Source organism: Brachyhypopomus gauderio, chromosome 14 (genome assembly GCF_052324685.1).
Source record: "Brachyhypopomus gauderio isolate BG-103 chromosome 14, BGAUD_0.2, whole genome shotgun sequence".
Classification (NCBI taxonomy): Eukaryota; Metazoa; Chordata; class Actinopteri; order Gymnotiformes; family Hypopomidae; genus Brachyhypopomus; species Brachyhypopomus gauderio.
In genome coordinates this window covers 14,531,068-14,553,527 of record NC_135224.1, presented here as the reverse complement: position 1 = coordinate 14,553,527, position 22,460 = coordinate 14,531,068, and the positions used below count along the sequence as shown (strand labels likewise).

Sequence of the window (22,460 nt, the reverse complement as noted above, 5' to 3'; positions counted from 1 at the left end):
TGGGCTCAAGATGTATTAGTTTGATAAAAACACCCTCCCAGCTTTCTCTCACGTTATCACTATACAAAACATTTCCAGGGACAAAAATGCCATGCATTCCTCCCTTCCTGAAAGCACAGCCAAGGGAAGCAGCGTGAGAGAATGCAAACAAAACACTTGGTCAAGGTGGGACTGTAGTGAGAGTAGTTAGCTGGAGACGGCCCTCAGTGCTCATCATCACAAATGTGGACAACCTGGATAAACTACACAAAAACACTTGGAAGTCGCAAAACACTATGAAGTGGCCGGCAGAAGAGGCCAGGACAATCTCCAAAAAATAAGAAATAAATAAGAACGGGAGATGCAATTCTCAGGATTCTTAGAAAAATGAAACGACACTGCAGAGATCCAAGAGACTCCAAAATGGTAACCACCATGGAAACCAGTAACACAGCTGAAGAGGGTGACCTTTCTGAAAGAGATGGGCAAAACACTGAAAGCAGCATCGTTTCCCCCTTAATAACAAAAATGTTCTCATGTATTGTAATATACACTTCAGTTCACACTATTTTTCATCAATAAAGAAAACAAATTCAACTGACAGAACATAAATGAAACAAACTAGGGTGAGTTTGTACAAATGGCAGTCATTTTATTCATCTCAGCAAGTGACTGTGTTGAATTCTGCCCAGCTCTGATTTTACACTGGATTACTAAAAAAATCCACAAAAGAAAAGAATGAAGTAGAAAAGGCATCTAACAATCTTACTGCCAACAGCTTTTCACTTAGAAGTTGCACAGCTCTCTAAACACACACAGCTGGTCAAAAAACAAAATGGCTGAAAACGCAAATGCCCCATCCCCCCACGCCGCTTTCTGAATAAACACAAACATGCACGCTCATACACAAGGCCATGCATGGCCTACACACATGCCTCCCCCGGACAGACTGACGAACAACACACGCTTGCACATTCTGTCTGTACACCCCAGCCTTCACACAATGACGTTTCAACCTACAGACTGCTAAATGCCTGAGAAACTACCCATCGTAGGAAGTCAAAGGCAGGTCCAACCCCAAAGTGCTGCTTGGGGGCCTCCGGTGAAAGAACATCTGAACAGTCCACAGCTGTCTGCGTCGAGGCGAATTCATAGGCTGAGACATCCTTGGTACAATAAGTCGGCCATGATGGCACCAGGTCTCAGAAGCGCAGGTGGGACTTGTGTTTGACCATGTACCTGTCAAGGGAAGGTACACCCAGCAGATATATGAAGAGACCCAAACGAGAAGGTTACAGAAAGAAAAATGCTACAACATGACATCAGAAGACCTAGCTCAATTTCAAATGATCGAAATCTCACAGCAAATTTACTGATAGGTCATTTATGGCTCAGGAGAGAGGTGTTCACATCAGAGTGCATTGTGCTATTAACCAGTGATTATAAAATCCAGGGCTAGACACTGAATTTGAGAGATGAAGACCACTGCACCTCTTCGTGCTATCACAACCTACTACACAAACCTACCATAGTATCCTTTCAGCTCTCTCCTACAGACAAACATATGACCCAGTGGCTTGGGGGGCTCAAGTGGAGGAGGGGCCAAGGTGGGGGAGTGGCTTACTTGTCCAGCGTCTCCCAGAAGCGTAGGAAGATGGGCCGATCCAGGTGCCGCTTATGGCGACTCAGCTCCAGCACGGTGACGTCCCACTTCTGAACGTTTGGGTCAGTTCGCACCTCATCGTACTTCAGGTGAAAGGCTCGGACTGGAGGATGTAACCATCACACACGCACGCACAGTGGGAACATCACACTCAATGTGAGCTTCAAAAGTGGAGGTATGTATCGCACCTGCCCCAAATACTACACGTTTTTCTAGTCTTCAAACAAGTATTGCTAGCCTATGTAATTGCATGTCATCTTGCTCATTAACCTAAAGCAAATAAAGCTCATTAACCTGTAGAGCAAATCCTCTACAGCAGGCGTACTCAACTAAATTTGTCCGCGGTCCAATTTTGGCAGATACCTGTGCCCTGAGGTCCGGTGCGGCGGGGGTGGCGAACGTAAGTTGTTGAGCGGGGGGGGGGGGGGGACGGGACCGTGCGCGAACGGTGGAGGCGTTTATACTTTCGCGAGCGTCACTGCAGTGTTCTCCGAAACGATAGGCGTTTTGTACGAAACGAGCGGGGTGGCGAACGTAAGTTGTTGAGCGGGGGTGGCAAACGTAACACTCGTGACGGAGTGTTTTTTCAATAGCCCTGAAATAAATGCTACGGTTTTGTTTTGGTCCGTATCCAGTTAATCAGGAATGAGATTGGGTCCGGACAGGACTGCGTTCGGGTCCGGATCCGGACCGCGGTCCGCCAGTTGAGTACCCCTGCTCTACAGACTGAAGATTTTAAAGCTGTACTCCGTTCCAGATGTACCAAATGAAGCACATGTCCACACTTTCTGCTCATAAGTACACATGGCAAACACAAATGCTAATTCAACACTGTTAACAATTCAAAATAAAAGCCAATAGCTTACTTTTCGCAAAAATGTCCACGGGAGATCCGTCGGGCAGAAGCCAAGGCCAGCCCTTGAACTGCCAGGCAGGACCCTGGACGAAGACGGCCACTACGCGGTCCCTGGGTTGGATGGATTGGGAAGGTTAGTCTTGTTGTGTTTCTGTGAGGTTTATGATTTGGCCAAGACTATTCAAACACCATTAAGCTCTTCCACAAAGAAATGGCACTAACAGCTTGGGAAGCAGATGGTGTATGCATTCAGTAGGTGGCGCTATCCTGCTAAATGCCAATTCAGCAGAATAGCACTTTTCATAGCAGTCACAATGTATTATAGAACTACTGCCTTTTATTTATTTATTTATTTTTTACACAAAACACAACCGCTGATGTCAAACCAAGCATTTTAACTTTGTTCATTACATGGCTAAAAACGTTTGCAAGCTAACCTGTCAATTATATAATTAAAGGCCTGACGGTTGAACAAGCGCTCCCGGGTCATCTCTGTTACAGGGAATGGTCATGTGTGTTACATGCACTGTGGTTACATGCAAGACCAGCCTCTGTAGCTCCAGTTCAGTCAGTCAACACAAACACACATTGTTCTTCCCTCACGTAACTTCACAGCACAACATAACTGGGCATAGAATATTGATTTTAGGTTTCCCAAAGATACACAAGTCCCAGATTGTAAGTAAACAAAAACTGGATCTTAAAAGACCAGCTTAACTTTGGTTGTGCAGATCCATCACTCAAATTTCAGATATCATCAGCAGACTGCTCAGAACCGACTGCAGCGACGCGAGAATCAAGCCTGTTTCATTGAAGCCCATCTAAAGTAAGCATGACTGCTGCCAAACTGGCACGGAGCTGAGGTGTAGAGTCTAAAGGGCAATCAGATTATCTATTCTCTCTAGTGGTGCCACTGCATCGCACATGAAGCAGCGAGTCTAGCGGAAAGTACATCATCTGGGTCCCATTTCCACCAAACTCATCATAGTGTTAAGATCACCTTTAATGAGAGTGTTGAGTATAATATGTGCTTTACTATTAAAAAATGATTTGTTTTGTGTTGCTTTTGGGAAACCTTGTTTAATCAGGTGCAGTGGTACTCAATTCTGGACCTACAATCCCGCCTTGGACATTTCAATCGTTTGTATTTGAGTAAATGTAACTGGTTGGTTGGTCACATCCTACTCGTAGAAAAAGGGAGCACGAAACAGCCAAAAGCTGCGCAGACAATTTGGTAACTCGGTAGCACAGTCAACACTGACAAACTACTGAGCCTAGTGGGCTCACGTACCAGTCCTGGGGGGCCAGTTTGAGAGGCTGGTCGATGACGCGGTAGGGCACTGTGACACTCAGAGTGGAGCCGCCAGGCTGGATCTGATCTTTGCGTCTCTGGAGCAGGACCTCATTGTCCCTTTGGATACCCTGCTTCTTCTTATCGTCGGACGTAAAAAACCTGTGAGAGCGCAGGAGGAGTTTCTAGATTTAATTATTTATAGAATATATTTCTAGGTTATATTAGTCCGTTTTTAATTTTTGAAACTAACCTGAGGAGAAAATATAGCCAGGTGAATCAATAACTGGGAAAACCATTTAAAAGTTGCGAGTCACAAGATTTCACTCACATGTAATTATCATATTGCTAGATTCACAAAATTGCATTTTCTGGCACAATGACATTAACACAACGCATAACAAAAAAAAAACCTCAGGGCATCAGCCACACCCAGTCTCAGACTACTTAGTTATTCACATGCAATATCCACCATTCATATTCTTGAATGAAAATGTAATCACTTTGCAGGATACACGTTAGGTGAAGTATAAGTACAATTTCACTGGAGCTGGTTTATGGTGTTCTGGTGTCTGTTTTAACAAAAAATTTTGCGCAATGCCTCCACGTTCCATCCGTCCAAATGTAAGGTGGACAATGGTGGCGAGCACTTAAAATTATTTCTAGATTATATGTTATTAGTCAGTTTAAAAATTTTAAAACTAACTTTGGAGGAGAAAATATAGCCAGGTGAATCAATAACTGGGAAAACCACCAATCAGAAGTTGTGAGGGATTTCACTCGTATGTAAATGATCAACCTGGCAATGGCATTAATACAATGCCTAACAAAAGCAGTGAAACCTCAGGGCATCAGGGACACCCAGTCTCAAACCTACCACTCCACGTCTCAAACTACTTTGTGGTGTCTGTTTTAACAAACAAAAAACATGTTTGGAAGGTTGGAAGGTGGCCAACGGTGATGAGCACTTGCAAGACTGGCCTACTTACTTTAGGTCCTGCAGGAGATCCTTGGCATTGAGCATAGTGATGAGGGACGTTGGGGCTGCTGGGATGATGATGATGGGGGTTCTTGAGCCTAGGAGCAGACGGAGAACACCATCATGGGACAGGTGGACAGAAGAACGGCTTATTTAGGAGCTCCTGCAACTTTGTACAACCCCGTGAACTGAAGCATAACTTTATCTACAGGACCAAGTGGGCAAAGTTAATGTTTCTCTATGAGAATGGGAACATATTTGGTATTAAAGAAATACACCTTGTAAATGTAACATCTGCCACCATACCTTTCTTTTGATTGGGAGGGGGCCTTGCTTGGGACACTACAAAAAGAAAATGAAATTGACAATTAACCTGTAAATATACAACAATTTCACCACTTTGTTACCACAAATACCTGTGAAGTCCTACTTAACCTCATAAACAAGCTTCCAAACTCTAGTGACTATATATGAAAGTGATTATTATTTTTGCTGCTCGAATGAAATGAATCAAACTAACTATAGTCCTCAAGTGAATCGGGTAATGCTCTATGATTGCTTCACACATGAAACTGATCATGTTGAAAACAGATTTCGTAAAGAATCTCATACGTCTCACAATTCATAACGTGAAGATGACTCATTGGAAAAACAACTTCTTGCTCCCTTAAAGTCGGCACTGCTATTCAGAAACTTTCCCCATCTGTAAAAGCAAATTCATTTCACTCTCCATTTGTCAGAGCAATCCTGAACACGGCGAGCGTTTACGGCTGCACGTCCACATTTATCTACATCAGCGGGTGGTGGAGAGGACCAGTCAGATACTTCAGAGCATGCCATCGATCATGGGCCCGTGAGCTGTCCCATACTGGGCCACTACACCCACCCACAATATGACAGAAGGGGCACAGCGAAGACATAAATAAAAGACAAAAAATAAAGTTCACTAGTAACACTGGCTCCCCAGTGATTTTTTATAAACACAAAATCTACCTTTCCAACTTGGATTGGAACATGCATTACACATCTCATGACGCCCAGCACCCAGGTTTGTTATGTTAACCAACTGCTGGATGCAGTAGCTGGTCCCGGTACGGGCCGGGTTTTAGGAGAGGAGGAGGAGGGAGATGTGATCAACCCCCTCGTTCCTACCTGGTCTGGGAACTGGCTGCATGGGAACGGGAGTCTGGGCCTTTCGCGCTGATGCTCCTTCCTGTGGGAGGACGAGGAGGGAGTGACATTAAGGTCTGCAATTAGTGGGAATGTCAAAAGGTCATCCACACATGCTCTGCCCCCCCAAGCTGTTTCAATAAGGGGAATGTGTTGTAGATAGTTGTTAGGGGTGGTTGGAGGCCTACATGTGATATTGCTCCAGTAGCACAATGTGAATTGTGGTTCAGAAAATATTACCATCTGACTCCATTAGAGTATTTATATGCAGCTGCTTACATGTAACATTATTTGGTCCATGGTCCATCCAAGCTAGCAGGAAACGTTTTCTATGGAGGGAGCTGCTGTGGTGTAGTAGAAAGTCCCTCTCATATACCCAGTAGTGTTTCCGTATAGAGTTGCAAATTATTATGTAAATAATATTTTCCTCAGATTACCTATATGAATTGCAGTCATTATAATTTTCCAGTCATCAACTATTCGTACAATTGAAAGGTTTTTGAACAAACTGCCAATGATGGTATAAATAAAAACTCAAAATACATGTTCCAAATTATTATGCACAGCAGAGTTTTCAACCTTTTAATTTTTATAAAGAACAAAAAAAATGGTCATTTGTGAAATTGTAAGCATTAGCAGGTTCTTTGCACATAGGACCCCTTGTTCGAAAGGAGCTCTTGTCCATTGAATTTATCAGGTTTTGGATGGTATCTGCTTCTATTGTTTTGCATGAGGACAGAATACCCTCCCAGAGCTGTTGCTTAGATGTGAACTGCCTCCCGCCATTATAGACACTCCCGCCATCATAGACACTCCTTTTGATGATGCTCCAAAAGTTTGTCCCCTTTTATGCCCATAGCGACCAGAGATGCAAATGTGGTCTTTGCAGCATGAGACCACGTTGAGACGAACCATGGAATTGCTGTTTGAGAAACTCCACATACATTATGTAGTTTAACAAAAACTAAAAAGTTTGATCACATTAGTCCCGTACTATCGTCATTACACTGGCTGCCAATTAGATTCCGTATTGACTATAAAATACTTTTATTAACATATAAAACGCTGCATGGCTTAGCTCCAGACTATCTTGGTGAGCTTATTGAACAATATAACCCAGCGCGTTCACTTCGCTCGCAGGACGCAGGGTTATTAACTGTTCCTAGGATCAAAAAGATCACAGCAGGTGGAAGAGCCTTTTCTTCTAAAGCTCCACAATTGTGGAATAATCTTCCTGCCTCTATTCGGGACTCAGACACAGTCTCAATGTTTAAATCTCGATTAAAGACTCATCTGTTTAGTTTGGCCTTTGATTAATCTGTTATATATTTACTACATCTCGTATCTTTTCTCCGAGGTTCACCTGGAGAGTAACATTGCAGTCGGAGCCTACAATACTAGCATCGCTGCTCCGACACGGAATGAAAGCCTGGCGTTCATCAACAGACATTTACAGTGACAATATCAAAACCCAGAACTTTTATTTTTACCTTTACTTAGTCTGATTGTGTGATTTGTGTGTGTTATACAACATGTGTGAAAAGCACTATACAAATAAACTTTGATTGATTGATTGATTATGGAGGTAATCTTTACCCCATCAGGGATCCTAAAGAGGCCGACAATCTCTCTCCCCATGATTCCAGCCCAAAGCATTACTCCACCTCCTCCTTGTTGGCATGGGGTGTCCATCAACCAGCCATCCTCCACTCCATCCATCTGGACCATCGAGCGTTTTGAAGTCAGTCTTCTTGTATTGCTTGGCCCACTGGAGCCGTTTCTGCTTGTGTGCAGTGGACAGAGGAGGTCAACAGGATGGCTTACGCACAGCTGCAAACCTCTGAAGGACCCTGCATCTTGTTGTTCGGGGGACGTTGGAGGCACCAGCAGTTTCAAAAACTTGTCTGCTGCCCAATTTTACCTTATCAGCACGCACACGTGTGCTCTGAATCAGCTACATACTTCTTGATTGTGCGATGATCACAATGAAGTGTCTTGGCAATGTTGATTGTAGTCATGCCTTGACCTAAACACTCCACAATTTGTTGCTTCTCAGCATCCTTTTTCTTTCCCATTTTGACTGAAAATGTAGGCTGCTTAATAACGTGGGAGTAGACTAGTGTTGTCAAAGAAAATCGATATATCGATACTGAACATTCTGAAACGGTACAATACTCGTTTCTACAAGTATCGATTCTTTTTACATAAAATGCGCTTTTGTTTGACCCACCCAAGCTTCCGTAATGCACAGAACAGTTTGTAATGCTAAAATGGCAGTTAAAGCAAACAGTGTGTTCGCAGCTTGTCTTAATAAACAAGGAAAGCAGCAGAAGTGCTGTGTGGAAATACTTGGAAAACCGAAGGACACGAACAAGCCAGTTTGCAAGCGGTGCTTTCGCAACATTTCAACGAAGGGCGCTAAAGCCTGGTTTATACTTGACGGAGGGTCCACGCAGCAAAAATGACGTAATCGCGGTGGCCTCACGCGCTGTTGATTCACGGGGTTGTGCACCTCTCGAATTTTTAACTGCGCGCGCCGCAGCGCAATGAACAGTCATGTTTGCAGGGTTCATACACCTTTACAAGGTGGAATTCAAGCACTTGTACGTCACTTTCAAGGTCCATTTCAATATTTCCCAGCACATTAAACTTAAATATTTATACATATACTCGAAATGATTAGCTTTTTATCACATTATTTAATGGTTGTTTATTTTCAAATGCCCAATCTTAACGTCTTCACGTTCTCTCATGTTTCGTCCTGGAATTACAAGAGGCTCGTATTTGTTAACGTAATACAGGAGAACTGTTCAGTCAGACAGATATTGGTTGTGAAATGAAGTTACAATTGCAAGTATTTTCAAGTACTTCAGCCTAAATTCCAGCACTTTTCAAACCTGAAACACAAAGCAACATTAAAATTTGTCAGATAAATGTTCCTTCCCCTGTTTTTGAGGGGTGTTTCTTTATACTACCACATATCGTTTCGGACAAGCGGTTTGTGCAGGGTCGCGCGAGGTGTGCGGACTCGCGCGCTACGGTCACTCGCGAAAGTATAAACCTAGCTTAACACAACGAATCTGGCCAAACACCTGAAGGACCGGCACGCAGATTTGTACAAAGAATTCCAAGAGGTTGGTGATTATTCCCATTTCTAGTATTACTACAGCATACAAGATTATGTGTCCGATTATGGTATCCTAGCAAATGTTTGTTATATTCTTGGTTTAAGAGCCATAAGTGCGACAGCATACAGGGAGAAAAAAAAAAAAAAAAGTGATCGTACTACAACGGCTCAATCATCTATGAATACTGAACTCTACTCTAATACTGAAGTTTTAGTTACTTAAAGTTAAAGTTGTTTAAAGTATACTTAAAATACACTTTTTGCACTAGCCTTTTTTGACTTCTAAATGTGAATTCCAGAGTGCACTACTATTATTTATGTTAATTTATATTAACGTGCAATTTATTTTTCTGTTTTAATGTGGTAGGGACTACACCTTTTATTTATTTGACATTTGTGAAACAAAATACAATATTAATTTGTTTGTTTATAAAAAAATAATAATAAAAAGGCTTTAAAATGGAAATGAGCACAGTATCTGACTTTGGTATCGAAAATGGTATCGAATTTCAATATTTTTTAAAGTATCGTATCGAAGTTGTAATTCTTAGTATCGTGACAAGCCTAGAGTACAGTAAGCGCGAGTCACAAGCTCGCGTTGATTAAGTCCCTGCCCTTTGTACACACTGCCCGTCGCTACTACCGATCGGATGGTTTAGTGAGGTCCTCGGATCGGCCGCACCGGGACCCCTCGTGGGCCTTGGTGTAGCCACCAGGGCCTTACTCAGATTTCTTAAACGATTTCACAGATTTTACAGCAAATTTAGCAGTATGTAGTGACAAAATAATAATGGTAGGAGACTTTAACATACATTTTGATAATGCGGAGGATCCACTGACAAGGGCTTTTACTTCTATATTGAACTCTGTCGGCATTATACAAAACGTAGTAGGACCTACACATTATCGAAATCATACCCTAGATCTAATCTTAATGCTGGGAATCGATGTAGAGAATATAAATATACTTCCGCAAACCGTAGCAATCTCTGATCACTATTTAGTCCAATTCGATCTTCACCTTAACATAAATACCTGCCCGTCTCCTCGGCAGTGTATAAAGCACTCGATAAATTCATCAACAGCAACACAGTTTATTGAAACCCTCCCTGATTTAACTGCTTTAGCTCATTCGCCATCCGATCCAGGAGAGATAGTCTAACCGACTGCTTAGAGAATACCTGCAGATCAGCACTAGATATAGTAGCTCCACTCAGATATAAAAAGGGTAGATCCAAAAAGCTCGCCCCATGGTACACTGACCAAACTAGAAACTTAAAACAAATAGCACGCAAATTAGAGTGGAAATGGCGATCCACTAAGTTGGAAGTATTCTACTGTGCCTGGAAGGATAGCATTATTGAGTACAAACGGGCTCTCACTAAAGCACGCTCAACGTACTTAGCCTCACTGATAGAGAAAAATAAAAACAAGGCTCCATCTTAGGACCACTATTATTTACATTATATATGCTACCATTGGGCACAGTTATAAACAAACATGGTGTCAATTTTCACTGCTATGCAGATGACACTCAACTTTACATATCAGCCAAACCTGACGACAAACTCAGTTTAGGAAAAATTGAGGCCTGTTGCCGGGTTTCCATCCAAACCTTTCGAAAAAATAATGCGCAATTTCCAAGTTTCGGCAGAAAAAAATGCGAAATAAGCCTTGTTTCCATTCATTACAGTTATGCGAATAAACTTTAGATCACGTGAGAGGACGCCAAACAATAGTGGTTTTACGTCCATCTGGCAGTTACGCATTTTTGCACGTTGAGGTTTTGAAACATTTTTTTCTTTTTCTTTTCTATACATGGAGAAGTTAAATTCAATTTTTGCTCTCTCCAGAACTGTTTTTGCATGCATTTGCCATCTTTACATCGCGATCATGTACAGAACCACATGACTTGAGGCATAATACGTCATTGTTTATGCGAAAAACCCTTTTCCATCCAGTTTTTCCGAATTTTGGCGATGCGATAGTCTAACTTTTCCACCTCCTCCTAGCGTAAAAATCTTTTTGCGATATTTGGGGCTTTTTTCGAATTTTGGTCTTTTTCCATCCAGCTTTTTTCATGCGCATTTTCAAAATGCGCAAAAACTCGGTGGATGGAAAACCCTCTTGTGTAAGAGATATTAAATGCTGGATGTCTCTAAACTTCCTCCAACTAAATGAGGACAAAACAAAGGTTCTCCTTGTGGGCCCTAAGGCCGCAAGACAAAAAAATTCCAGATCTAATGCATAATCTTGCAGCCTACCCCATTACACCTGGCACAGTAGCCAAAAACCTAGGCGTCATACTCGACTCTGACCTATCATTTGATAAATACATAGATAATACTACTAGGATAGCTTTTCTACATCTCCGCAACATTGCCAAATTAAGAAATGCATTATCACAGGATGATGCAGAAAAATTGGTGCATGCCTTTGTTAGCTCCAGATTAGACTACTGTAACTCACTCAGGATGTTCAAATAGGAATCTAAATAAACTTCAAATAGTTCAAAATGCCGCAGCCAGAGTTCTGACCAGAACTAGAAAATTTCAGCATATTAGACCAGTCCTATCAGCCCTGCATTGGCTCCCAGTTAAATTCCGTATTGATTTTAAAATTCTATTATTAACATATAAAGCACTGCACGGGCTTGCTCCTGAATACCTCCAGGAACTTATTTCCTACTATGAACCCCCACGTCAACTAAGATCACAGGGTGCTGGTCTGTTATTAGTTCCACAAATTAATAAGGTAACAGCAGGGGGAAGAGCCTTTTATTATAAGGCCCCCCAGCTTTGGAACATCCTCCCAAAATGCGTACGGGACTCTGACACAGTCACAATCTTTAAGTCTAGGTTGAAAACCCACCTATTTGGTTTAGCGTTTGAAAATGAACATCCCCCCCTTAGATAAAGGTACAGATCCAGGGGTTCATAGACGAAGGGTTTTATGGTAGACTGGGGCGCTGGTGCTGTCGTCCTGTCACTGCTCGTGGTCACTCAAGTTTGTTGACAGTGCAGTGGATGGATGCCATTGTCTCAGAATACCCCCAAGCCTATGTTACCTTCTGGTTCTGCCTTTTTTAGCTAGGCTGTAATAGTTTAACTTAATGCCGGAGTTGCTGCTACACTCCAGAAATGTGTTTAATTTCATCTGTCCTGTATATGTCCTCATACAGAGCTAATTTTCCCTGTTTTATTTTTTCCACATGGCTGCCCGCCTGCTCGAGGAAAAATGAGATGAGACCCCAGCGATTCATCCAGTGCCAGCCACCTACTGCCTGACCGGATGAGCCTACACCATGATGGACATTACTACATCTTTTCCTTTTCTTTATTTATTTCTGTTTAAATTGTTGTTGTTGTCATGGTGACCGATGTCGGCCAGAGGAGGATGGGTTCCCCCCCTGAGTCTTGGTTCCTCTCAAGGTTTCTTCCGCATGCAAAAAAAAACTAGGGAGTTCTTCCTTGCCACTGTCGCCCTTGGCTTGCTCACTGGGGGCTAGGACTCGGCCCTTGTAAAGCTGCTTTGTGACGACAACTGTTGTAAAAAGCGCTATATAAATAAAATTTGATTGATTGATTAATGAGAATAGACATGCCTTTAATTGGACACACCTGCCAAACTAATTAACACAGGTCTTTGCTATCGCTTTCAGTGAAAATAAATAGCTCTGACACACATCACCATCAATTAAAACATTCTTACCTTACCACTCCTAAATAAGTTTTGCACAATAATTTGGAACATAGTTTAGCATTGGAGATGCACAGTGTGTCCTTTTACTCCACAACAATACTACGGGGAATTTTCCAACTGCTGGAAACTAAATGGCATAAATGTAAATGTAAAAATGGAAACCACGTTGCACTGGACATTTAATATTCATGTACATTTCAAATTCTGTTAATGGAATTATTTTAATAACCTCCAAAACATCAGTTTGCATGGCCAATAAACCGCAACGTGCCTTCGTACATCATTGCACATGACCTGTCCAAACACACTTGGCATTTAACAGGAAGTGCAGCCCAGCTGCCCTTATTGGGGGGACTGGGAGATTAGCAGGAGGAGATGGTGTGTGGTCAGCCTATGCCCACCCCCTCTCAGCTGGCCCAGTGACGCCACATCTCCCTGCCTCGAAGGGGGTGGGGTGGCAACTCAAACATGTCACGTGGGGGAAATGGAGAAGGGAGAATCAACACACACACACACACACACACACACAACCACAAAAACACGTGTACGCACTTACACTGGGGCAACGTTTCCCTTCCCCCAGCACAGAGTGAAAACCGCAGAAGGAGGAGGAGGAGGATGCATTAAAATGAACAAAGAGGGAGGGAATGACTGAAAGAGTGAATAAGAAATAAGAAATGAGACAGCAAATGAGTAAAACAGTAGAGACAGGGCAAGAGAGCGAGGGAGGGAAGAGAGAGCGAGAGTGAAAGAGACTTTCCTGCCTAGCAACACGCAGAGGCAGCGGAGCTGCGGCCACCGGCAGATCCTGACACTGCAAGAGAGACCGCTGCCCTCGCACGGAGCGAGCCACATCCACGCCTGCCCAGACCGCTCACAGAAGAGCGCACGTTAAGACCTCAGGCACAAGAGGAGGACTGGGAGGGGAAGAGCGCGAGCTGAAAGCCTTCCACGGCAGAGAAGCCACGGGTGGCGGAGGCGGTGCGAGTCAGGCTGCCTCCGGATGCTCGCGCGCGGCACCGATGAGCCGACGCACCTGCGCAAAGCAGGCCACCTTCCCGCAACACACCCGGCGACAAAGGTACGTCATGTGTCTCGTGCTCCAAACGGTTAAGGACTCTCTAGCAGAGCAGCGGCAGATACAAAAAAAAAAAAAAAAAAAAAAAAAAAAAACCTCCTCATCGTGCTGTGCCGCGAGCCACTGGCGAATCTTACAGTATCATGAGCTACACAGTTAGCTTTTTGCTAGGCACTCAAGACTTCAGTTCATTGCTGGCATGTTTGTCACAAACAGCTCTTTGTTTGGAAGACATTCAATCATTCCGTGTCTGAGATTACGCAAGGAGGGGGCTCGGTCGGGGCTAACCTGAGTGAGGCGGTGGTGAGAGAGAGAACCCCATTTGGCCAGTGGCTGGTCACGCAGCCCTGCGACTGGGCTACTGGCACAGCTGCATCTTTTTAGGATCCAGGACAAGCGGCAGGGGAGATATTTTTAGCCTGTACACAAGCCATCGGTCATGTTAAATGGCGGAAAGGGGAAACGCAGAGGCAGGATGGTCTGTGATGGCAGCTCGGTCTGCGCAGATCAGGTGGAGGAAATGAAGCAACAGTGTGGAGAGCTCCCAAAACGAGCCAGACCGAGACAGAGAGGAGTGCTCGTGTCCCATTACAATCAGAGTCTTCACACGTACACTATTGAGGTTGGAGCTAAAAAGCTAAATTAAAAAAGTTAATTTCTTCACAAAAAAAGGCCAGGTTTCCTTGTCCACAGTCAAAGCAGTTTCCTTTAATGTACCAATTGCACCACAATGTCTATGTTCTTGTTTTCTTCTGTGACTATCAACAAGTAACAGATGGCGCATGTGAACAAAGCCTCCAGTGGCGTTAGGATACACGCATCATAAGGTATCTTTACTGGAAACGTGGCCTCAAACACTCCTTACTTCTTTATAAAGCAAAACATTTTATGACTTTGAATTATGTGTTAATTTACAATGTGCTATACAGAAACTCATTTCCACTCCAAAGATTTTGGATCTCCTTAGGAACTTTCATTGAAATTGACACATACACCACTGCACAGTACTGGGTTTATGAGAGGGACTTTCTACACCACAGCAGCTCCCTCCATAGAAAACAGAGCACACTTGGCTAACTTTTATAATTATCTTGCATTTATATAAAGTACTTTGAATATCAGAAGACAAAAAAAGTGCCTCTTTGTAAGGTAAAATCAGCAGCTGCAAGCAGTCTTGAGATCTGCACACGCACTACAGCATAACATGAACTTAGAGTTGATTAGAAATGTTCACACTTGCACATTTAGAATGTCTAAAGTGTTCTGACACCTTTCAGTAACCTGAAAGCTGGTGAAAACTGGAAAGAAAACGAATCACTTCTAATTAAAAGAAGGTTCGAATTTTTTTGCACTGTTTTCAGGAAAGCTCTTTCTTTCTACTGCTGAATCAGACTTCCTGGTAATACTGTCAGTCAATGGAGCAATGCTAGACTAGAATGAGGATTTAAAAGGTTTTATGTTCATGTTTCAGTTGATGCACTCTGTTGTGTGTCTGTGCCTCCAGGTCTGGGCGTAGCTGTCTACTGCTCCGCCGAGGCGGGTCTGAGCATCGAGTCCATGCGCTTGAAGCGGCGGAACTGCGGTGTGACCGTGACCGGGCTCGTCCTCGTGCTCTTGTGCGTTGGAGTGCTCCTGATATTTGTGGAACGCAGTCTGCTGGCAGAGAGGAAGACCCAGCACGCCAGGGCCACGGCTCGGACGGGACAGTTCGCCAGCGCGGCTGTGGCAACCGGGGCTAACCGCAGCAGCACAGCCGGGCAGACGGCACGGAGAGATGCGCAAGCATCCCCCCCGAGGCCCGGGGCGAACCTCAGCTTAAGCGAGGAGATGAGGACGGAGAGCATACTTAGAGTGGAACCCTACAGATACGTCATCAACGAGGCGGACAAGTGCCTGGACAGGGATCCGTTCCTGGTGCTGCTGGTCACAGTCGAGCCTCACAACGTGGAAGCCAGGGACGCCATCAGGAAGACGTGGGGGAACGAGAGCCTGACCGGCGCCCCCGCGTTTGTGTGCCTCTTCCTTCTGGGCGTGAGCGGTGGCACCCTGGACAGCCAGGTGCAGCGTGACATCAAGGAGGAGAGTGGACTGCACCACGACATCATCCAGCAGGAGTACGCAGACACTTACCACAACCTCACGATCAAGACCCTCATGGGCATGAACTGGGTGGCCACTTACTGCCCTGGCGCCAGGTACGTCATGAAGACGGACAGCGACATGTTCGTCAACACGGAATACCTCATCCAAAAGCTCCTCAAGCCCATCGTCCCACCCAGGCAGAGGTATTTCACCGGGTATCTCATGAGGGGCTACACCCCAAACCGCAACAAGGACAATAAGTGGTACATGCCCCCCGAGCTGTACCCCAGCGAGCGCTACCCCACTTTCTGCTCCGGCACCGGGTACGTGTTCTCGGGCGACATGGCGGAGATGATCTACAGGGCTTCTCTGAGCATACGTCGGCTGTACCTGGAGGACGTCTACGTGGGGATTTGCCTAGCCAAGCTGAGGATCGACCCTGTCCCGCCCCCAAACGAGTTCCTCTTCAATCACTGGAGGGTGTCCTACTCCAGCTGCAAATACAGCCACCTGATAACTTCTCACAAGTTCCTCCCCACAGAGTTGGTGAAATACTGGCATCACCTGCAGAGCAACAAGCACAATGCCTGCGCAGAACTGGCAAAAAAAAAATAGGTGTGAAGGGCTTGCCAAAGAAAACTTGTTCTGGTAGCATTTTACTGGATGGAGGCCAAGACTAAGAAAAGTCTTGGTTGCTAGGTTTACGAAAGGGAGCAATGTACAATGGAGACAATATAATTAAGCAGGTAACCTGCTACAGAACTGGCTATATTTAAGACCAACATTTGTTTTAAGTAAAATTAATACAAATGAATCATGAAGTTCATTCAACTTCATCACCTAAGACTCTCAGTCTTGCCTTTATAAACAGAAACTTATAGGTTAGGAGAATTTCACACAATACTCATGATTTCATATTGCTTTCTATCACTACTAAAAGTGCTCTTAAGTGTTATCTGTAGTGACCATGCTATAGTGCTATAACCGTTCTGACTAACTTTAGTAAAGCACCTGAGCTGGATGTCAAATGTCATGGATGTTAACGTTGGTATACATGTTCACACCATAGATGAGTAAGATGTAACAAGCACAAAGATGTGAGATTTCCAGTCTTATCATCTCCACCATCAGCATGGCAACAAGCTGAATACTACAATCACGCTTTACCACAATCACACGTGTGGACATTCATTACGGATCTCAAATCAGTTCTTGTAATTCATGTACAATTGATCAGGTGCAGGAAAAAAATTAAGATTTTGAGTGTGGCATCTGCGGTGTCATGTTTCAATGTACAACAGTAACATATTCAACAGTTACAAGAACCGAGAATGATCCTTCATGCCTGCTTTCACAGTAACGTTACTTAATCTGTTATTTTCTTCAACACCACTGCCTTTGACATGCTCAATGGACACTTCAGGCCCAAACTCATGAAAGATGTTTTGTGACTATATAAACTGTAAAAGGCATTTTTAAAATAATAATAATAAAAAAAAAAAAAAGGAATAAACGTTTTGTGATTTGCCATAAGTGCACGCTGTGTTTTTATTGACTGAATGTGGACTGTGGGCATACGAAGGGAAATGTTAGACCAGGGGTGCCCACAAGTTTTCAGCTTGCGAGCTACTTATAAGATGACCAAGTCAGAAAGACCTACCTATTCATTTTCTAGTGGCGTGTGTCGATTGTTTACTGTGGGGCTGTTGCGTGTGTCAAACTACCATGTATGTCAATCAAAATACAACCGTCAGTGCAGATGGACGATAGCCTGTCATTCATCCACTACTTTTTAATGTCATGCGATCTACCCACACTTCCTTCGCAATCGACAGGTCGATCGCAATCGACAACATGGGCACCCCTGTGTTAGACTAACAGGTCAACCATAGCACTAAAACATAAGTCACCTGTTCTCTGTGCTGGAGTCTTCTGTTTCAGTGCATAGCAAAAGCAAGGAAAGATCCCCACATTAACCCAACAAGTCCATACTTAAACCCTGGTTTCCAAAGCCGGGGTGAGGTTGGAGATATTGCGTTGGGGGGACACTGGTACAAGGGTGTGTAATGAAGAAAGACCATAGCATGTTGCGTGTCTGAAAATAATAGCTTCTGACAGTTTGAAATCTAATATGTTAAAGGCATCACTTGGAGATGGCACATCTGGAACACAGACAAGCTGTGTGATTTCTTCAGAGAGAAAAACGACTCAGGCACGCACACCTAAAGCAGCATCTCATCTCGCCTCATATTAAAGGTGCAGCCCCACACCTTCAGTCATTTAAGAGAAAACTGGCTGCTTGAGAGCAGCAAGCTAAGGAGGGAAACACGGCCTCGTTTGAGAACCTGGAATCATTCTTGGAGGTTCACCCGAGTCAGAACACAACGATCTCATGCATGAAAGCTCACATATCTGCCATACAAACACATTACCAGTGGCATTTCCCCAAAGACAGGATCCAACAATATCAAACACTCATTGCTGGAGCCAGAACCCCTGGACCCGTACAATGCCATCTGCTGGCTGACAAACCAAATTTTTGGTTTTCCTTTTTTTGTAAGGAAGTTTGCTGTGTTTTAAAGCCATTTTTGTGCACAAAGCAAATTGAGAAAATATGTACATTGAAAAATGCTACACAGTAAAAATTAAAGATATATACTGCATGCCTTGTAATGAGTCCAACATAATGTGATTTGTCACTATTTAATTATGTTCAAATAAGACGTTGCTGTTTTGAATTACGATGTTTAAAATAAATTCTAGTTCAGTGGTTCTCAAACTTTTTAGACAAAGTACCACCAACTGTCAAACGAAAAACCTCCACGTACCACCTACTACCCCCCCCCCCCCCCCCCCCCAAAAAAAAAGAAAAAGCTGTTTGGCAAGTTTAAGTTGTTGACGGGGGGGGCGGGGGGGGGGGGGGGGGGCGCGAATGTAAATTGTTACCGGGAGGATGTAAAATGGACACGAATTAAGTATTATATCACGATGGTTGGCGCCAGAGCGAACTAGTAACTCATTGAATCATAGATGTGGATCAGAGGTAAATAAACTAGATTTTTTTTTGTCGACGTGAGAAATCGGATGTGTGGCGTGTGAAGACGGTCAAATGCGTGTGTCTCACGCATTTGGCAACCCTGCTCATTACACACACATGTTATAATGTCAGGGTTGCCAACTCTCAATGAACTCTCTGAATCTGTGTCCATTTTACGTTCTCCCCCCCCCCGGCCAACAACTTTCGTTCGCCGCCGCCGCCGCCCCCCCCCCCCCCCCCCCCCCCGCTCAAGAAAATACACTCGCCACCGGCTCCAGGTTAAAATCTCACTCCAAGCGAACGTCAAAAGTTGGCAACCCTGTAATGTAGTTCTCCTGTAGTTCGTGTTGGTAGTGGTTGGTTTACAGCACAAAAAGTCTTCGTGCGACATGCCCTCATACTCATATCGCACGTAAACGAGCAAGTTGGCTAAATCTGCGACATCTATGGATTCATCTAACTGCAGTGAGAAGCATTTACTCATTTTAATTCTCTCGGTCAATGTTTGTCTGACGTTGTCCACCATTTCATCAATTCTGCGAGTGACCGTGTCGTTTGAAAGATGAACCAGGTCGAACTGTTTAGCGACATTTTCTCCGCACATAATACGAGTAATCCCTTTTAGTTTCTGAATTTCAGGACTTGTCATAATTCTGTTTTAATAAAAAAAATGTGTTGTGTAAAAAAAAAAAAAAACCTCAAAGCATCTTTTATTTTCCGAGTTCATCTGGCGTACCACCGCGGGGTGCTCTGCGTACCACCAGTGGTACGCGTACCACAGTTTGAGAACCACTGTTCTAGTTGATTTTGGAAGCAACAAATGTGCCTGTGTCAGAGTAACAGGGGAGGTGCTCTGCAGAAATGTTTGGGAACCTCCGAAAAAGACTACGACTGAAATCTGAACAAGCAGAGTGTTCCCTTCAAGGTCAAAGCTAAAGTGAAGCAATGCAGATTCTTACCGTCACAGACTTCAGGGTCATGCCGTGGTACGTTCCCATCGTGTCGATTTTGAAGCCCTCCGTTTCTGTGACAAGAGGCAAGAGATTAGTGGATGCGCTCCGAAACAGCCTGTGCCTATGAGCCTGTGTCTCCCCCTATCAGGACTGTGATGCCCGCTGTTCGTTTACAGAGGGCCTGGCAGTTATAATTCAGCACAATACAAATGACAGTTTCAAATGACAGTAAAATTGACCAATCATATCTTCCCTCTTAGTGGGCGGGCTACCTGTATGATAATTTCCGCCCGCTGTGGCAACGCTAGCTGTCGTTAGCGTACCACCGCTAGCTAGTTTTGATTCATTCCTTTGATGTCCTCGTGCGCGTTGTTTACATATTCCGCTTCCGAGGAACACGGAGCTGTGAACCTTATTTTGTTTGGAACCTTATTTTGCTTAAGAAGTTATCTAGTACATATGTTACTGTTTATTGCGTTACTAAAGCTGTACTGTTGTCTCAATTTTTAATTTTTTTAATTGCAGCTAATTAGGAGAGGGGGGGGGGGGGGGGGGGGGGGTGATGGGAGCGGACCCAGGTATAATGGTCACGGTTCGCTACTGCTTTACATTATGACTCAGGGCTAAAATATCACACCTGTACTTCCTTCTCTCTCTAGCCATAATACTCTTTAAATTCCCAAGGTCAAGGGAAAAACAAAAAAACATTTTAATGTACTATGCAAACTTGAGCAAAATAAGAGTACATCGAGAGGCAACAAAGAAGAGTAATGACCAACCCCCCAATCCCACTGCATTACAAAGGAATCGTCTGCTGAAGCAACACTGATGACCATGATCTGGTAAACGGCAAACAAGGGCTTGTGATGAACGGACTAAACATCAGTATATTTCTACGGGATGATGGGCAACAGGACCAACTCTTCTCGTGGTCGTGGGGGTGGAAGAGGTGCCATTGAAAGGCATGAGCTTTTGAGTAGAACTTACCCTCTTTTCCTTTGAATCGCTCCTGATCGTATCTGTTGTAGGCTGCTGGGACCGGCTGTTTGTTTCGAATGGCTGGATCCTTGGGCAGAAAAGAGGAAGATATTTGTACCAGTGCCAGAAGGTGGTTAAAGGTCAATATGACAGCACAGCATTAGTTTCCTGAAAAGGTGACTGATGGTTATACTAGACACCTAACCCTAAATACAACCTGCATGACACATCTATTTAAAAAAACCTAGTGATCTTGGAAAACCATACAATAAAATTATATTCTTAACATTGACATTTGGCAATACAAACTTTCTGGTCATTAGGAAAACGATTAAAGATTTTACTAGCTACATCCTCATACAGGATCAATCGGACATGGTCAACATCTGATGTTCTCATGCAAATTCCTTTCACATTACAAGGTCTGGCCCATGAAATTTGACACCTATAAATATCTGAGGAACTGAGATCAATCGTCCCCTCATTAAAATGTCATTTAATTATTATCATGCTTATTGCAGGGGTGATAGTGGGAAAAATTCCCGAGCCTGAACTTTTTCTGTAAATAATGTACTGTACGCAGTTATCCTATCCTAAAGCTAGCCGTTTATCCATAGCTGTGTTTAACTAAGGCTAAAACCCTATCCTGACGTTGTCCTCCTCGGTCCCGAGCTGCGTAACCATGTATTCTTCCGCCGCGCACGCCAAACACCAAGTTCCGTTTACGACGCAGAACCACTTAGGTCCAAACAAGGCTTTATACCAGGGGTCGGCAACCTTTGAGACATGGAGTGCCAATTTTAACATGTCCAGTCAATGAGTGTGCCACTATCAACAAATAATATTAGAGCGGGGGGGTGGGGTGTAGCGAGTTTAAATTGTTGACGGAGGGTGGTGAGTGTAAATTGTTAGCGGAGAGGGGTTGTAAATGGACACAAATTTAGTATTATATCGCGATCGATCGCCAAGTATAAACGCCTCCGCCGAGCAGAACGTTGAGGAGCGATTTCGATTGGAGGATCGTGCTCAATTTTTTTTGCCTGTTATTGTACTTTGAAATTACAGTGGCCATTAAAGTTCTTCAAAAATACAAAATACTCCACTTAATCTTAACAAACATCTCCAGCGCAATGCAGTCATACAACTTCACATACAATTTCACTTTAAACAAACAATACCTGCAAACACAAAGCCAACAGCATTTTCCCCCTTAGTCACAAATAGAAACAATAAAGGCACCATCACCACTATCCATCAAATCATGGCATAGTGCAAGATTCGAAGCTCCCAGACAGACAATCGCTCATGTAATATTACGATGTCTGCTTGTGCCTTTTGAATCCATTTTCGCCCACCCACCTCCAGCGTAGTCTAATATATAGTCTAATGTGTAATCAACGTTTGAGAGGAGTAGAACATTTATGCACACTCAATTTTTGCCTTGAATGATTCCTTTAACCACCGCACCCTGTATCTTATCTGCTATAACCTGTAACAAACTGCCAGTCGCCCACACTGTGCCTTACAGGTTGGGTGCCCAAAAGCTTTGGCCTTCACTGGGTTAA

The 22,460-nt window shown here is 43.8% G+C and overlaps 2 protein-coding genes across 4 annotated transcripts in view; one reads left to right on the top strand and one right to left on the bottom strand.

Moving 5' to 3' along the window:
- Nucleotides 1-606: 606 nt before the first annotated feature.
- The window catches only part of cdc73 (cell division cycle 73, Paf1/RNA polymerase II complex component, homolog (S. cerevisiae)), a 28,368-nt gene continuing 6,514 nt past the window's right edge, over nt 607-22,460 (bottom strand). Inside the window, exons 9-17 of the mRNA XM_076971945.1 lie at nt 20,905-20,983; nt 19,924-19,988; nt 5,921-5,981; nt 5,075-5,110; nt 4,779-4,866; nt 3,790-3,951; nt 2,509-2,609; nt 1,604-1,745; nt 607-1,218 (exon numbers count right to left, since the gene is read on the bottom strand). Of these exons, the coding sequence (XP_076828060.1) occupies nt 1,182-1,218; nt 1,604-1,745; nt 2,509-2,609; nt 3,790-3,951; nt 4,779-4,866; nt 5,075-5,110; nt 5,921-5,981; nt 19,924-19,988; nt 20,905-20,983 (771 nt within the window). The 3' untranslated portion in view covers nt 607-1,181. The remainder of the gene's footprint in view (nt 1,219-1,603; nt 1,746-2,508; nt 2,610-3,789; nt 3,952-4,778; nt 4,867-5,074; nt 5,111-5,920; nt 5,982-19,923; nt 19,989-20,904; nt 20,984-22,460) is intronic.
- On the top strand, nt 13,229-18,519 carry LOC143474485 (beta-1,3-galactosyltransferase 2-like). Of its 3 annotated transcripts, XM_076971948.1 has the most exons (3): nt 13,229-13,848; nt 14,621-14,672; nt 15,350-18,519. In XM_076971948.1, the coding sequence occupies exon 3, from the start codon at nt 15,403-15,405 to the stop codon at nt 16,540-16,542; it is 1,140 nt and encodes a 379-aa protein (XP_076828063.1). In that variant the 5' UTR covers nt 13,229-13,848; nt 14,621-14,672; nt 15,350-15,402; the 3' UTR covers nt 16,543-18,519. The 3 variants fall into 3 exon arrangements, with proteins under 3 accessions (XP_076828063.1, XP_076828062.1, XP_076828061.1); XM_076971947.1 differs by having other exon boundaries at nt 14,621-18,519; XM_076971946.1 differs by lacking the exon at nt 14,621-14,672 and having other exon boundaries at nt 13,230-13,848.